At 48.7% G+C, this 18,130-nt stretch overlaps 1 protein-coding gene across 1 annotated transcript in view; it reads right to left on the reverse strand.

Moving 5' to 3' along the window:
- SETD3 (SET domain containing 3, actin N3(tau)-histidine methyltransferase) overlaps positions 1–18,130 on the reverse strand; it is a gene marked incomplete at its 3' end in the record, with an annotated part of 79,699 nt that overhangs the window by 42,254 nt on the left and 19,315 nt on the right. Inside the window, exons 5-6 of the mRNA XM_080707226.1 lie at positions 16,164–16,236; positions 15,651–15,907 (exon numbers count right to left, since the gene is read on the reverse strand). Coding sequence (XP_080563352.1) covers positions 15,651–15,907; positions 16,164–16,236 — 330 coding nt within the window. The remainder of the gene's footprint in view (positions 1–15,650; positions 15,908–16,163; positions 16,237–18,130) is intronic.

An 18,130-nucleotide genomic window follows, 5' to 3' on the forward strand; every position in this document is an offset into this window, starting at 1 on the left:
AACCCACCTGGGATGGGTTGTAAGCCCCTTAGAACCTCGAGCAATCAAGGCTGAAGACAGTTTTTGTCAGCATCAGGCCCAGGCAGAGGCAATGGCACCATGAACGCAGTGAGCTACCTACCGATGCTTGGCGAAGATCCCAGGACAAGTGCCACCGCTGCCCAAGCCTCGGGCTCAAGATCCAAAGGGAGAGGAAGACGGGGCTGGACTGGAGAGGAGCCCATGGCACCTCGCTCCCTCTACACAAAGACCCATCAACACAGCTCTGCCTGCGGTAGCCAGCACCTCCCCACTCCACTGTAGACGCACTCACAGCCCTACAGCTAAGCTCAGCCTGACTCCACCTGGCACTCAAGTGCAGCGTGAGAAGCACAACTGAGCTTGCACACGAAGGCATTGGGATGTCCTAGCCTGGTCACGTCAGAAATTGCGTATTACCAGCCGGGCGTGGTGGCGCACGCTTGTAATCCCAGTATTGGGAGGCTGAGACCAGAGGATCGCAGTTCACGGACAGCCTCAGCTACTTAGTGAGGCCCTCTGCAACTCAGTGAGACCCGGTTTCAAAACAAAGAATAAAAAATAGGGCAGGGGTTGTAGCTCTGAGGTTGAATGCCCCTGGATTCCATCCCCAGACCTACACAAAGAAAAGAAAGAAAGAAATTGCATTATTACGACTCTTGTTTTTTTCCCAGTCCTATTTTTTTTTTAATTCTTTATTTTGAAACAAGGTCTCACTGAGTTGCAAAGGGCCTCACTAAGTAGCTAAGGCTGTCCCAGAACTCTGGTCCTCCTATCTCAGCCTCCCAAATGCTGGGATTACAAGTGTGCGCCACCACACCCAGCCCAACTTTTGCTTTTTGTACTGAGGATTGACTCAAGGGGCATTCTGCCTCCAAGCTACATCACTAGCCCTTTGTGTGAGTGTGTGTGTGTGTGTGTGTGTGTGTGTGTGTGTGTGTGTGTGTGTTACTGGGGATTGGACCCAGGTATATTCTACCTCTGAGCTCCGCCCCAAATCCGTCTTTTATTTTGAAACGAGGCCTAAGTTGCTGAGGGTGGCATTGAACCTGCCATTCTCTTGTCTCAGCCTCCCAATGTTGAGATTAAAACAAATGCGCACCATCATGCCCAGCTACTTTTTATTTTTTTATTACAGGGGATGAAACCCTGAGGCTTCTTACCTCTGAGCTATTCCCCCAGCCCTGTTTTTTATTTTGAATTGCAAAGGCCTCACTAAGCAGCTGAGGCTGGCTACAAACCTAGATCCTCCTGTCTCAGCCTCCCAAATGCTAGGATTACAAGTGTGTGCCACCATGCCTGGCTCTTTTTTTTTTTTTTTTTTAACTTTTAAAACAGGATCTTAGCCGGGTGTGGTGGTGCACGCTTGTAATTCCAGCGCTTGGGAGGCAGAGACAGGAGGATCGCGCAGGTTCGAAGTCAGCCGCGCTGGCTTAAGAGACCCTGTTTCCAAATAAAAAGTATAAAATAGGTCTGGGAGTGTAGCCCAGAGGTAGAAGGGCTTCCAGGAACCCCAGTACCACAAATAAATAAATAAATAAATAAATAAATAAATAAATAAATAAATAAATAAATAAAAAACAGGATCTTGCTAAGTTGCTAAGGGCCTCTCCAAGTTGCTAAGGCTGGCCTCAAACCTGCACTCCTCCTGCCTCAGCCTCCCAAGTGCTGGGATTACAGGTGTGTGCCACCACACTCGGCTACTTGTTCACAGCTTCCGCCGTTCTGTAGGTTCCCCTGCCGCCTCTTTTTCCCGTCTTCTTCCTTGAGAGCGGGGGACAGATACAAAGGGTGGCCCTGGATGGTCGTAGCCGACGCCGCTCAGAGGACAAGCAGCGACAACAGCAGACCTCTGCAGGGACAGGAGCGTGAGCACAAAGATGAACCAGTGTGGGTGGCCGCCAACGTGAAGGCGCAGGGCCGTCTGTGAGGGTGTGTACCCAGGACCTCCTCGAAAATATAGACCTCCTCTTCCACCACACTGTCGGGAACAAACCGAAGCCCAGGGACTCAATTCCGCAAATGCTGGCACTGTGGAGGGCAAGGGAGCGAGCATGTATCAAGAAAAACTTCCCTGAAGCAGCTTCTCCTCGGAGCTCCAGTGGCCAGACCCGTGGTGGAGACCCTGCACAGGTACGGCCGGGCCGGAGCGCAGGCGGGCCCCTTCTCACCACAGCCTGCCCTGGGCCCCGCGCAGGCCTGGCCGGCCGCCAGCACATAGTACAGTTGGTAGCCCGTCTTTCCTGAACAACTCAGTACACAAACCATGCTATCAGCAGCCTGGACGTGGTACTGAAGATTTCTCCCGACCTAACTTGGTTAATTTCGGGTAGAGTTTTCAGGCAAGCTGTAATTTCTGGCTTCTCTTTCCCAGGAGAACAAACGCTAGAAAAGGTCTTCTGGCGTTTGGCACGTGCCAGGCACTGCCGTACGTTCATGTCTCGGGATGGTCTGCGTCCTACCCAGGGACTGCGAGGTCTTGCCCTGTGGCGTCTGCTTGCCACACCGTGCTAGGGCTTCTGCTACTGTGAACATCCGGGCAACGCGTAGTGGGACAATGGGTGTGCACTTGTTTGTTGGACAACTGCTCCTAAGCTGATCAGCAAAGCCACAGGTTTTTCTACACAGGCCAAGGATGAGGAGCCAGGCAGCCGAGGCAGAGGGCTGCGGAAGAGGCTCCCGGCGGGAGCGGCGCTGGGCCACAGGGCTGGCTGCAGACCTGAAGGATGCAGAGAGTGGACTGCCCGCCTCCTCACACAGACCTGCCACTCGGGGCCCCAGGGGCCCGCCTGTCACCTCTGGCAGGGCGCCAGGTATGGCTGTCCCTGGTAGAGCCACGAAGACAGAAAGTGCTTCACTTCTCCCCCTGCGCCTCCCAAAACTACAGCCAAAGAACAGAGAACGCAGAGAGGCCGAAATTCCCAAAAGGTGAAGACTCCGAGTCACTACGACATTACCCAGAACAAGTGAGCACAGTTAAAAACACAAACCAGATTTTACACAATATCTCTATAGTTTTTTATTTGTGAAAAGGATGAAAATTAGGTACATGTTTAGGGTGAATACTTTACAAAACTGGAAACCTTGCGTGGGACACAGAGAAGACACTCCTATACATTTAACACAAATTAATAACGATCAAGGTGTAGGCTACCAGGAACAAGCAAGGACACAGGTCAGGGCATTTCAGCAAAAGAGCCCAGCTCCAACCAAGACCGTACAGGCGCTGGCAACCCTCCAGAGAACGCGCAAGCCTGGGCTCATCCTGAGTCCTAGCGTACTCAGTTTTTATACCATTAAAAAAGTTAAAACAGCCGGGCGTGGTGGCGCACGCTTGTAATCCCCGCGCTTGGGAGGCAGAGACAGGAGGATCGCGCTGGTTCAAAGCCAGCCGCGCTGGCTTAAGAGACCCTGTTTCCAAATAAAAAGTATAAAATAGGTCTGGGAGTGTAGCTGGGAGGTAGAAGGGTTTCTAGGACCCCAGTACCACCAAAAGAAAAAAAAAAAGTCAAACTGGAGTCAAGGATGGCCCATCTGTAATCCCAATACTTGGGAGGATCACAAATTCAAGGCCAGCCTCGGCAGGTTAATTCTGAGTAGATTTTTCCAGGCAAGCAGTAGTTTCTGGATCTTTTTACCAGAAGAAAAAAAGGAAAGAAAGGTCTTATGGTGCTTGGCACATGCCAGGAACACGTTCACGTCTGTCCTTCTGAGTCCTATCCCCAGGGGCTGAGCGGTATTGGGTTTAGGGCCAAGTAGTCAACTTAGCAAGACTCTGTCTCAAAATAAAAAATAAAAAGCTGGGGTGGGTGTGGCTCAGGGAGAATGCCCCTGGGTGTGTAAGCCCCAGTGCTACCCCTCCAAAAGCACAAGTGGAACTGATGAGGTTAAGATCAGTGGACGGAACGCGCAACAGCAGCTTCCACGGCACTCAGGGAAGCAAAGCGCCGTCATGTGCTCGAGTACGCACCCCCACCTCTGGGCCAGGGCGCACACTGATCGGGGAGCCACGGAGACCAGCAGGCTCACAGGAGGGCCTGAGGCTGGAGGCGGCCCTCCCAGGCAGCAGGGCCTGCCGGCTTTCTGTCAAGAAACAGCCCGACAGAGTTTTAACCAGGCTGCTCTGCCCATAAACCTAGAGTTCTTCTTTGGACCAAAATTAGACTGGAAACAACTTCAAGGCATTGGTGAGCACGCAGGTGAGGAGCTCAGGCCCTGGGGCTAACAGCTGCTGTGAATCCTGCCCCAGCCCAGCTGCCAGAACCTCTGCAGGCTGTTCAACATCTCCCATTCCTCGTGTCCAGAACCAGGGAGCCTCTTACTGCATACACCATCCTTATCATAGAGACACGGATAGCGGCGTGCACATGGTCTGCAGTCCCAGCAGGCTCCAGCTGTCCCCACCGCACCCCCTACGGATACAGAGTAGGCCCCCCGCCCGCCGGCCCTGCACCTCCTGCACCTGTGCTTAGCTCAGTCCGGTGAGGCCCTGCAAAGACTGTTACTTACCTGAACAGAAAAGTTACCCAGCTGAGTCGGACGGACAGCCCGAAAACAGAACCCACCCTAGCCCTCTGCTCCCAGAACCCCACCTGGCTCTCACTGTCACCGATGGCAAGGACTGAGGCCAGGGTCACTGCCCGCTTACCTAGCACCTCCACCATTACTGCTGCCCGCCCTGCTTTGACTCCGTCCCTCAGCCCTCACCATCTGCAGTTCAACCCTGTGGCAAGCAGCGGGGGGCATTCCCAGAACACTGGCTGGGAACAATGTCATGTATGGAGCGCCCTGCCTCGGGGCAATATAAGAGGGACTAAGGCTGGACAGTGGCATCCGGGAGGCCAGTGTCTACTACTGCTTCCAGATCTGGGACCAAGTGAGCCTTATAAGTGACCTGCTGTGCTGTGAGCCAATCTTTTCAACAACGTTTTATTCAATATATCCCCAGGCTTTTAGACTTATGGTAAGTTCAGTATAAGACACACCCTCTCGAGATGGTTACAACTAGGAGGAGATCAAATCTCTTCACAGCAAGAGCCATTTTAAACACACTTTATATCAAATAGATAAGAGCAGTAAACCATATAACCCATCAATTAAGACAAATATCCACGAATGCGTGGTGCTACGAATAGCTGATAAGTGCAGAGAAGTGGGGACAGCTTTCCTTAAAGGTAAATTCCAATTAGTACACATAAGAAAAACAGAAAGTTACCCCTTGGCCCACACCACAGTAAAAACTACTGCTGACAAGAATCGTGATGGACGCCAAAGTCAGAAGATGAAAATATGGTGAAAAACAGGTTATCTGCAGAGTCTCAAAGTTTCTACAAGACACTCACTAATTATAAGGAAAAATATTGGGACCACCAGTAGTAAGACACTGATTCAGTGTCTCCAAAGGACGCGACTTTGTGTCCTTGGGATTCTTTCCAAAACAGCATGGCCTCGGTCTAAGCATGAGCAAATGTGCAGACACGAACGAGGGGCTTCTGCAGGGGCCGGGCCAGCAGTGCTCTTCAAAAGGCCAGGCTCATGGAAGACAAGGAGGGACGACGGACTGCCCCAGGCCGCCGGAGGCGACCGGGGAGACGTGGTACCACATGCACTATGGGATTCGGGAACGCAAGAGAGGACGCTGGTGGGACAACTGATGAGGTTCAAATTCAGTTCTGCAGACTGGAGAGCAGTATTTGCTGAGGCCACTGTCCTGGCCTACACCACTGTACCGCGGGCACATGTTCACACGAGGCCAAGCAGACGAGGCAAGTATGAGAGCTTGGGGCCCTATTTTCATAACTTTTTTCTAAGTCTAAAATTATTATTATTATTATTATTATTATTATTATTATTATTATTATTATTATTTTGGTGGTACGGGGAATGAAACCCAGGGGCTTTCTACTCCAGGCTACACCCCCAGACCTATTTTATACTTTATTTGGAAACAGGGTCTCACTAAGTTGTTGAGAGCCTCACTCAGTAGCTGAGGCTGGCTTGGAACCTGTGCGAGCCTCCTGTCTCAGCCTCCCAAGCGCGGGGATTACAAGCGTGCGCCACCAAGCCCAGCCTAAAATTATTTCAAAATAAAAGTTAAAAGAAATCTGAAGATGGAGCAGCTCAGTGGCAGCACGCTTCGCTAGAGTGCCTGAGGCCCTAGGATCCACCCCAACTACACAACTCCCCCGAGAATTTTTGCATCCCCCGAGACACAAAGCCCATCTCTGTGATACCTCACACTTGAGAACACTCAATAAACGCTAGCTAAACCTATTAAGAGGATGTGATGTCGGCACACCCACACATGCACACGCACATGCACAGATAGGGTAGTGCCCGTGGGAAGAGCTGAGACCAGAAGCTGGCTGGTTTGCTGAGGGTGGAGGACCCTTACTCAGGGCAGGAGCGGGGTGAGGAGGGGAGCCCATGCCCACTGGAATGCCAACCCAGAACACACCTGCACATAAGCTGGGACGCTCCTATCTACGCATGCCCTCTGCCACCAGAGTGGAGGATATGCAGCTGCACGGACATGTTTCATGATGCACTGCTGAGGTACACAAACCTGTGCAGGTATCTATGAACGGCTTTAGATACTGAGTATCTTTTTCCATGAATTTCAGGGTGTTGGATTCTCTAAAATAAAGTAGCCCCCTGCCATCCACTATTTTTAGTTACCTGTAGTCAACAGTGGTCCAAAGGTATTAAATGAGAAATTCGGGAAATAACTCACAACTTTTCAAGTTTATGCTGTTGTGGGTAGTGTGGTGAAATCCTGTGCCAACCACTCGTTCTTCAAAGGGACGTGAATTGTTTCAGCGTATCCACACTGTATACACTATGCACTTGTTAGTCACCTGGCGATGTCTAGGTTATCAGATCAACTCCCACGGTACTGTGGTGCTTGTGTTCATTTATTAATAATGGCTCCAAAACATGAGTGGTGATGCTGGCAATGATGGTTTTATTATTAGTTATCACTGGTAATCTCTTACTGTGCCTAAATAAGCTTTATCATATGGGTGGTACCTGCAGGGAAAAAAGCAGTATGCAGGGCTAGGTACTATCTGCAGTTTCAGGCATCTGGTCTTGGAAGCTATTCCCCAAGGATAAAGGAGAACTGCGATGAGCTGATGCCCAGAAGTTTTCACCTAATTCTGCATGCATTCCTAAAGGCATTCCTGTGGAGATGACAGCGTTATGGAAACACAAGCTGAATCCAGCTCTGGAAACTCCCATCTTGCGTTCCTCTCGTGCTCTGTGAGGTGCAAGTGGAGCGGCAGGGCACAGGGGGAGCAACTGTTTGTACTTAGCCGACTGCCGTGGGTGCCAAGAGCCGAGGCGGCGCCGTCCTCCACCTCCGGCAGGCCTCCTGTGCAGAGCCCCTGCAGCCGCAGCAGCAGTGATTGTGAGGACGGCTGTTCGAGACCACCTCACTCTGTCCTGGAGCACAAAGCAGGAAAGCAGAAACTGCTGCAAAGCAGGCATGGCTTGAAACACAACTCAGCGCGGTGAAGGTGCAGACGAGATTTTCCACTCCAAGCCTTATTCGGTACCTCTCAATTGTGCGATCGACACAAAAAGGAATTCCAAGTGAGGATGGCAGATCAATTCAGTTACGAGATCAACAGAAATAGCAGTCCATTTTATTGATACGCCGCTGCTCTACGAAGCCCTGTATATCTGCATTTACTTTAAAAAGCCTCATATTCCATCTCAACAACAAAGGGAAGTGCGCATGTCCCTTAAGATAATCTTGGCACAGCTGGCACCCCATGCCACAACCTGTTACATGGGACTGATTATCAATTAAATAAACAGTTCATTCTTAGATCTATTAATTTCTTTTTCAATGACATGAGTGAAAAATTATTTGGAATATAATTCAACTATGTTAAGTAAGTAAAACCAAACGGAATTTGCTTTATTTCCACGCAATTTTACTATTTCAAAGCTGGGCTCAAGCCAAATCCTCCTTTTCCACAGATTTCTGTCACAAAAGTGCCTTGAGTTGCCAAGTAGACCCAACAGGGAGCTGCCCTTTGGTGTGCTCTGCTCTGCCGGGAGCACCTCCCAGGGAAACTGCAACGCTCTGAATGGCAGGTTCTGCCTCCCGCATCATCCTCGCCTCTTCCCTGGCCCCACCTCACAAACTGACAGATCTGACGCCCATGCAGGGCTCTGGTCCACATAAGCCTTTCTAGACCTAGCTCATGGCATTCTGGTATTAACATTCCTTAACCAGCAGGCTGCAATACAGTGTTCCGCCAGCAGGTGCTGCGGCTTAACACAGGGAAGCCCTGGGAATTCTGTCTAAGGCTCAGGTTACACACTAGCACCTAAAGGATACAAATTATACCTGGTATGGCAAGAAAAAACAATGTAAAACCTGAAGTACCCAGTGACTGCTAAGCCCAGGCAGCAAGGGAGGATGAGCAGAGACCTGGAGAGTCAACTAACACAAAACTCCTGACCAAGGAAATAAAAGGCCCCTGACCAAGGAAATAAGCCACAGAAAATTCATTTTCTAGTGTTTAGACAATGAGAGAAAGAGACAGACAGACAGACAGACAGACGTAGATAGATTACAACAAAAATAACATAGAGAAATCTACTTCCAGAAATTTACAATTACCAGAAGTTAGAATAAAAATCCTAGCTAGCAAAAGCCGGGCGTGGTGACACTCGCTTGTAATCCCAGTATTTGGGAGGCCGAGACAGGAAGATCGCAGTTGGCAGACGGCCTCAGCTACTTAGTGAGGCCCTTTGCAACTAAGTGAGACTCTGTTTCAAAATAAAGAATAAAAAAATAGGGCTGGGGGTATAACTCAGAGGTAGGATGCCCCTGTACCACAAAGAAGAAAAAAAAAAATCCTGGCTAGGCAGAGTGGTACATGTCTGTAAGCCCAGTACTTAAAAGGCTAAAACAGGAGGATCACAGTTTGGGGCCAGCAAACAACCTAGCCAGATAAAAATATAACACAGAGAAATCTACCTAGGGAAACATAATTATCAGAAGTTAGTAATAGAGCTTTTAGAATAAAAACCTTAGTCAGACGTGGTGACGCATGTCTGTAACCTGGGTACTTGAGAATCCCAGGTTTGATGCCAAGCAAACAATATGCCAGGCCTTCAGCAACTTAGTGAGGCCCTGACCAGCAGCCAGAGCTGACATGGTGGCACACCTTCAACCAGCAGTCAGCTGGCGGAGAAGCAGCAGGCTTCTTCAGATGAAGAGGCTGGCACAGGCCTCCAGGAGAGGAGTCTACACAGGAGACCACAGCTAGCCACTGCAGACAGGGACCTGGATTTGGATTTCTCCCCTCCAGCATCTGCAAGTGCCTGTGATATAATACACTGTGTGTCTTTCGCTGGGGAGAGTCCTCGTGTCCCCAGAAAACCTGAAGAGCCACAATGAAAACAAAAGATTCTGAGGGCAGGTCACTGTGATGAAAATGTTAGACATGAACTGATGTCATAATGCTCCTCACTCCAGGTGATACGCACTGATGACAAGACCCACTATGACATCATAACGCTCCTCCCCAGGTGAGCACTGATGACAAGACCCACTATGACGTCTTAACGCTCCTCCCCAGGTGAGCACTGATGACAAGACCCACTATGACGTCATAACGCTCCTCCCCAGGTGATAACACATTGATGACAAGACCCATTATGACGTCATGATGCTCCTTCCCCAGGTGAGCACTGATGACAAGACCCATTATGACATCATAACGCTCCTCCTCAGGTGATATGCACTGATGACAAGACCGGCCCACTATGACGTCATAATGTTTCTCCCCAGGTGCTAGCACTGATGACAAGACCCACTATGACGTCATAATGTTCCTCCCCAGGTGATACGCATTGATGACAAGACCCACTATGACATCATAACGTTCCTCCCCAGGTGATAACACACTGATGGCAATACCCACTATGACGTCATGATGCTCCTTCCCCAGGTGAGCACTGATGACAAGACCCACTATGATGTCATAACGTTCCTCCCCAGGTGATAACACACTGATGACAAGACCCACTATGACGTCATGATGCTCCTCCCCCAGGTGATAACACACTGATGACAAGACCCACTATGACGTCATAACGTTCCTCCCCAGGTGATAACACACTGATGACAAGACCCACTATGACGTCATGATGCTCCTCCCCGGGTGATACGCACTGATGACAAGACCCACAATGATGTCATGATGCTCCTCCCCCAGGTGAGCACTGATGACAAGACCCACTATGACGTCATGATGCTCCTCCCCCGGGTGATACGCACTGATGACAAGACCCACTAGAGAGAAGCCCAAGCCTAACACCTGTTCTGGATGAGGAAGAAGTTTTTAGTTTGTTGTTGAAGGGGGGGAGATATGACACATTAATAAAATAATATTTACTGTGCACTACTGTAGGCATGTAGAAATTACAGAAACATTCTAAAACTAGAAAAGTAGCTAGACTCAAAAGATGATTTCCAAAAACATAACTTGTGCTGCAATCTGTTTCTTTGTCCTGGGACCTAACGTGGAAGTCTCCTTCTACTGCCTGGCAGTAGACCCCACTCCAGGCGCCCGGAGCCCCTAGCGTGGACACCACAGTCACTGGCAGGAAAGCGCACACACGAGCTCTTGGTTTTGTTCTTCCAATCTGGAATGACCCTCCTGCTGCTTATTTTTGCCATTGTTGACATCCGTCACGTTTTCCCTGCGCATGTGCGCGGTGCTGGGGCTTGAACTCAGGGCTGTTCCAGTTCTTTTGAGCTAGACCCCCAGTCCTATCGTACTTTTTATTTGAAATAAGATCTCACTAAGTTACTGAAGGCCTCGCTAAGTTGCGAGGACTGGCCTCAAACCTGTAACCCTCCTGTCTCGGCCTCCCAAGTCCTGGGAGTTAGGTGCATGCCCCACCACACCTGGCACATTCTTTTCCTCAGACACTGCTGTCTGGACCTGGCAGGTTACCGCCATGCAGGTCACAGTGAAGGGGAGGCGCCCTGAGTCCTCAGAAATTCGGCTGTTTTCTTACAGTGCCAATCTGACTTGACTTCACACAATCTTAAAACTACAGCAAACATTTGTATGAATTTTTAGGATTTAAAACCCCAAGTCTAAAGACTTGGAAGCACCTCTGAGTTGTGAGGAGTCACTGTGCGCTTAAACCCTACTCTTGCAGGAGTACCCTTCATTATTCTTGGCCACTAGAAGTACTGACATAAGGTATTGCAGGGACAGGGGAGAAGCAACTTAAAATCTTAACAACAACTAAACCAGTCTATACCAAGGTCTGACGGAAACACAAACTGATGATGCCTGATGGAGAGTCCCGAGTGCCAGGCTCTGTGCTGCACCTCTCAGGGAGGAACCCATCTGGTCTGCTCAGCAGCCCTGGGGTCAAGGCTGCGGGAAACACAAGGCCTGCCCACGTGGCAGAGCGTGGGGCTGCGCCCTGGCGGGCCAGCGCCACAGCCACCCTGGGTCACCCCCCATGTCCTCTGAGTTTCCTAGAGGACACAGTACTCCAGCCATCCGCAAACCCTGTGGCCAGGCTCTGCTAGGTACCGGGATACACTCCAATGTGGATGGACTGACGACATTTTAAGTAGAGGTCTTCATGCTCTTGTCTTATAGGCCAGGAAATCAACTCAGAGAAGTAAATGAATCATTCCAAATGATATCTGAATAGCAAGTGAGATATGGATGAGAACTTCAGCTCAGATGTGACTTATTACGGCCTCTTCCTGGACAGATGACCGCTCCTGGCTTCAGCTCCTCTCGCACCACGCTGGCAGGACTGCGCGGTTGGGGACCACAGTTCCTTCTCTCCATCCCTGGAATGGTGCCCGCGGAGGAGACGCAGCTGACTTGGGGTTAAGTACGTACACTCACTAGTCCACTGACCTGACTGTGCAGGGCCAAGGTTCCAGCTGGACTCCTGATTCCAGATTGCAGGGCTCTGCCACACGTACCCCGGATCTTACCTTCACACTTCTCCCAGTGTTCGTTCCTCTGATCCTTACTAAGTCAAATACGCCAAACATCTGCCTTACATATACAGGTCTTAAGAAGGGATGTTTATTAAATGAGTTGCTCTAAGAGGACTCTAAAAGCCGGGGTGGCGGCGCATGCTTGTGATCCCAGGATCCAGGAGTCTGAGACTGAAGGGCAGTGGTTTGCGGACAGCCTCAACTACTTAGTGAGACCCAGTTTCAAAATAAAGAAAAAAAATATTTTATTTATAAAAAAAAATAGGACTAGGGATGTAGCTCAGAGGTAGAATGCCCCTGGGTTCCATTCCCAGTACAAATAAATAAATAAATTAAATTAAATAAATAAAAATAAATAAAAGGGCTCTAAAATCCATTTTCCTAGCCAAGTACACGGCTAGGCCAGGGAGGGGCCCATGACTAGGTCACAGGAGGACTCCCACAAAACAGGTCCAGTAACTCTCAGTCACTGTGGCCCAAGATCCGGGTTCTTAAGATGGTAACTTCCAAAACCACAAAGGCACTGGGCCAGGTCCTTCTGCATGTAAACACAAGGCAGGCCTCTCGCCCGCAGCACCTCTGATACCTGGGCTGGAGAGCCCTTGTTGGGGGGGGGGGGGTCTGTCCCTGGACTAGATGCCACAAGCACCCGACTCCACTTTAACAAGCCAAAATGTCTCCAAATACTGTCAAATGCCCTCTTGATGCCTGGCTGAGAACCACTGACACAAAACACAAGAACTTATTTATGGGATTACAAACATACTCTGCTCTCTCCTCAGTTTGGTATTTTTTTTTTTTTTCTTTTTGGTGGTACTGGAAGTGGAACCCAGGGGTTTATCTTCCTCCAGGCTACAGGGTCTCACTAAGTAGCTGAGGCTGGCTTCGAACCTGAGCGATCTTCCTGCCTCAGCCTCCCAAACACTGGGATTATAAGCATGAGCCACTACGCCTGGCTCAGTTTGATAATTTTGATAGAAAACTATCCAGTCTTTCAAATCGTAAGAATTTTGTTTTTAAACCCTCAATTGTGCAAAAAAAAAAAAAAAAAAGCCAATATCTGACTGTTTGGCAATTTGCGCGCGCGCGCGCACACACACACACACACACACACACACACACACATATATCTTGTTTCATATTTATTATTACATTTTCCAGTAAAAGGGAATAATTGCTTTTAAAGACAGATCCCTTAAGGCTTTAGGAATTTAGTTATTAGGGTTTTTTTTGTTTTGTTTGTGGTACTGGGGGTTGAACTCAGGTGTAGTCTACTTCCAAGCTACACCCCAGCCCTATTTTTACTTTGAAACTGGGTCTTACTAGGTGGATGAGAGTCTATTTGTTGAGGCTGTCCTCAAATCTGTGATTCTTCTGTCTCAGCCTCCAAAGTACTGGATTATAGACATTTGCCACCACACTCAGCTTAGTTATTAGTTTTTTTTAATGACATCATTTATATTCATTATAATGGTTCTTTATTTCTTTTTTTTTTTTTTTTGGTAGTACTGGGGATTGAACCCTGTGTATGCTAAGAAATGTTCTACCACTGAGTTATAACCCAGACCTTTTAAATTTTTTTTATTTTTATTTTTATTTTTTTTGTGTGTATGTGGTACTGGGGCTGGAACCCAGGGGCTTTTCTACCTCTGGGCTACACCCCCAGCCCTATTTTATATTTTATTTGGAAACTAAGTTGCTGAGAGCCTCACTCAGGAGCTGAGGCTGGCACTGAACCTGTGTGATCCTCCTGTCTCCGCCTCCCAAGCGCAGGGATTACAAGCGTGCGCCACCACGCCTGGCCCTTTTTAAATTTTAAGACTCTGAGGCTGATCTCAAATTTAGGACCCTCGTGCCTCAGCCTCCCAGGTAGCATCTATGTGAAGAGAATATTTTATTGCCACACAGCTATGTAGAATCTAATCAAACTTTGAAGCAAAGCTGTGCTACTTGAGTAACATTCAAATAAACAGAGCAGTGAGTACAAAGAAATATCCAAAGATCACTTGTGCCAGGGCAGCTGCCAGGGGACTGGTCATCATCCCAGAATTCGCTCCCTCAGACGGAGCCAACTCCTCTCACAAGAGGCTAGTGGCAACGGCCACTAATAACAGCCCAATTTGAGAAGCGCCTTAGTGAGAAGAGTCAACCAGCAGTCCACTGTCCAACAGCAGAAAACGACAAACCAAGGCCTGCTAGCATGAGCTTTTAGTTCTTAAAAACATCCCAACGGGCTGGGCAGGGTGCTGCGGGCCTACGATCCTACACTTGGGAGGCTGAGACAGGAGGATCACAGATTTGAGGACAGCCTCAGCAACATCGGGAGACTGTCAGAAACCAGCAAGAAACTGTCCAAAGCAAAAGAGAAGATGATCTGGGGTGTGGCTTGGAGGTCGGACGCCCTCGGGTTCAACCAGTGGTCACACACACGAGAACTAAGGAAAGGCACAATCCCTGTAGCTCACAAAGAGCCATGCCAAAACATGAGACTTTTCTAAGTTAAGCAGCACGGGGCTCAGGATGCAGCTCAGGAGCAAAGCACGTGCCCGGCACGTGTATCCCTGGGTGAATCCCCAGTGCAAAAGTAAATGAAGCAAGCTTGCAATAAGAACTAAGTACATACTAGACGCTCATTCTCACGGACTTCCTAACGTGCAAGGTTTTCAAAAGTGCAGTGACTTCGACTTGAGGACAATGAGAGTCACAAAACTTTGGACATATCTGAAGAATTCATTAGGAGGAGATAGGACTTTGAGCATAATGTTCTTGTACATAAACACGCTGTCCAGTGAAAACAGTGAATGGAAAACAGTGTTACCTGGAGCAGTGAAACGGCAGTACAGCTTCTTGGATACAAATGCAGCAGGAACAGACCATTTAAGACACAAATCGCCCTGATTCAGACGTTGAAACGCCGAGCAAACGCAAAGGAGGCAGCAGGTCCCACTCCTACTGGTTCCTACACACCGTGAGCCATGGCTCAGGGACAGCAGCCCAGAAGCCGAGTCCTGAGCACTGAGGAGAGTCGGGAGGCAGCGTGACCCCAGCGCTGGGGGCGCAGCGCTGCTCTGAACCCTCTAAATGCTGCCAGCTGGAAACACAAGACTGGACGGACCGAACCACAATACAGAAAGGCCTAAGCAGGCAGAATTAAAAGGTTCACGTCCTCCTGGGGGTTGTTCATGACACCTTTACATAGATCTAATGAATATATCATACACAGTATATTTTGAAATACATAAATTATGTTACAATTTACTAAATTGTCAACATTTTACTACTAACAAATATAAGAGAAATCTAAAAAGGATTTTCATTTTCCTGGAAACTTTACACACAAAGCACCTTTGTGTATTAGGTACACTTTATAGCTTTTAAATTTTCATCATCATCTTTTGTTTTCAAAAAGCTCAATAACTCAGGAACAACGGCTGCTTATCTTCACACTGGACAATGATGGAGTCAGAGATACTCGAAACTACTGCAGTGATACTTCTGTAAAAACGGAAACTGTCAAATGCACTTGAATATCCTTTAATGTAAAAAGCAAAGTGCTTAAGCATCCGTAACAAGATGTCAAATGAAACGTACGCACAAGCGTCAGTCCCCTCTTCCCCGCCCTGCTCACCTGGATGACTTTATAGAAATAGGCATACTGTCGAGCTGTGTTTTTATACTGGCTGAAGACATCATGTATAGCTTGTGTTGACTGAAGACACCGAACTTCCTCCTCTTCAAAGTAGAGGGGGGTGTCATATTCGCTGGGGAGGGTCTGAATGTAGGGCTGCCAGAAAGAGTTGGGGCTGGCTCGCTCGCACAGCAGATGAAAGGCCAGCGCGATGTTTCCCATGGCTTGGAGAATTCGGTCTTGAGAATACAAGGGCCCTGAATCAACCCAGAATTTAGCTGTGTAAGTGCCACAGGCTTCTTTCGAAAGAACCACTTCAAAACATACACTAACAGGTCTGTAACATTTAAAGTCATGTATGTCTTTCTTTGGACATAAAGTGGAAAACATTTGAAGGACTATTTCACCAAGGGATAAAACAACTAAATATGGTCTTTGGCATCACAAGTTGAATTTTATGTACTTTTGTCATTTGCACTTTGCCTTAAATAAACAGTCAGAAAGTATTCTCACCCAATACTGAACTTTTAGCAGATTCAACAGTCATTAGCAATTTTCGTGGAACCCATAAAAATAATTCTTCTGCCTAGGGAAAAAAGACAAGAGTAGAATCATCAAAACCTGTTACAATCCTCAATCCAATCACACATTAAATGCAACTTAAGGTTGCATCTCCACAATCCTTTTCTTTTCTTTCTTTCTTTTTTTTTCTTTCTTTTTTTTTCTTTTTGGTGGTATTGGGGTTCCTGAAAACCCTTCTACCTCTAGGCTACATTCCAAGACCTATTTCCCAAGCGCAGGGATTTCAAGTGTGCGCCACCACACCCAGCCACAACCCTTTTCTAATATCAGATCTATTTTAAAGTGTAAATACACTTATTATAGGTAAATAAATAGATGCATAAAGTCCTATTTCCACTAGACAGACTGGAAATTCTTTATAATGCATCTATACAGAGAAGGCAAATAATCAAAGATGGAACTTTCAACTTTAACCTGAAGAATAATCTTTAGAGCATAAAGGGCATTTATTTCATCTACTGTATTTACATTTTTAAGTTCTAAAAACAAAGCAATTCCTGCCTCTAACAGAAATCCTAGCCTGCCGGCGCAGCTGCGCTGAGGTCCGAGTGCCCCCCCCGCCCGCACGCTCGTCCTCACCGCACAACCGCGGCCGGCCAAAGCACAAGCCTGTGAGGCACACTTTGGTTTACTAATTTTTCCCAAAGTGCTGTCTTGCTTTTAGCAATATGAGCTACTTCTTTGTGGTACGTTCTCTGTGCCTACACTATATGAAACACACACAGCCCTCTGCAGTGAAGAAGACTCTAAAGCAGGAAGCGGGCCTTCCCCAGAGCAGAGCAGGCCGGCACCTTACGCTGTGCCTTCTAGTCGCACAACCGTGAGAAATACATGTTGTCCAGCCACACCCCACCCCAGCCCAGCACGCAGGCCGGACAGACGCCTCGCTCTGCACAGCATCCACAGTGATGAGCTCCTCGTCTGCTACAGCGAGGGCCGAGACATCTTGCCTTTACCAAAGTCACGACTTCAATTAACTTGTTTTGTCCCTTACTACAGACTATACGCATCATGAAAGAGAAACCATGGGTTTTTATTTTTGCTTTTGGAAATCTGGTATCGAAATTAAAGAGGATAGAAATCTGGTATAATAACAAACAAGGTACCACTCACACGGTAGATATTTCATGAGTATCTACTATACCAGTGTATAGTTTAATCGGCATTTCAATGAAAGATTAACTTAAACCTACCCAAAAATACTGCAGGAGGAGGTTTGAAGGGGCCCAAACAAATAACACCCACTTCCTGCACCCAAGCTCTGAACCAACTGAGAGAAACACGAGAATACAACAGATGGTCACCCGAAATATCACCTGCTGAGTCCAGAATTAGACGGGCTCCCCACCTAGTTACACGCTGGCTCCTGGGGCCTTGTGTGGGCCCATCCCTCTGAGGCTCACGGTGGAGAGCAGGCAGACCAAATGCACGGGCCAGCCAGCCCCACCGAGAAGGCCGCGCCTGGTCCCTCCTCCCAAGTGGGCACACAGGCCGGGCACGCCTCCTCCTCAGGACGAGCGTGAGTGGGCAGGGAGGCCAGGCACCTCGTGGAGCCGCTGCGCCCTCACTGCCAGGACCCAGAGAAGCACGGCCTCTCTCCCTGGACAGAAACCCGGCTCTCGGTTCCCCTCCCAATCACCTCTGCTGCTGCGTCCTGGCCAGAGGCGCTGCCGCGCACTCAGTTACCCACAATGCTGGCGGCGCCCTCCACGCCGCCCTGCCTCCCTCCCTCCATGAGATCCGTGTGCTCTCCTTTTCTTTCCTTAAGTCTCCAAGTCCATGAGGCATGGCCTCCGGTCTCCCAGAGGCTTGGCAGCGTGCACTGACCTCTTGAGGCACGGCTAACAGCACAGCTCTCTAGAGGACGAGCTGGCAGCTGCTGGCATGCTGGGCTGCGG

Source organism: Muscardinus avellanarius (genome assembly GCF_963383645.1).
Source record: "Muscardinus avellanarius genome assembly, chromosome: 12".
Taxonomy (NCBI): Eukaryota; Metazoa; Chordata; class Mammalia; order Rodentia; family Gliridae; genus Muscardinus; species Muscardinus avellanarius.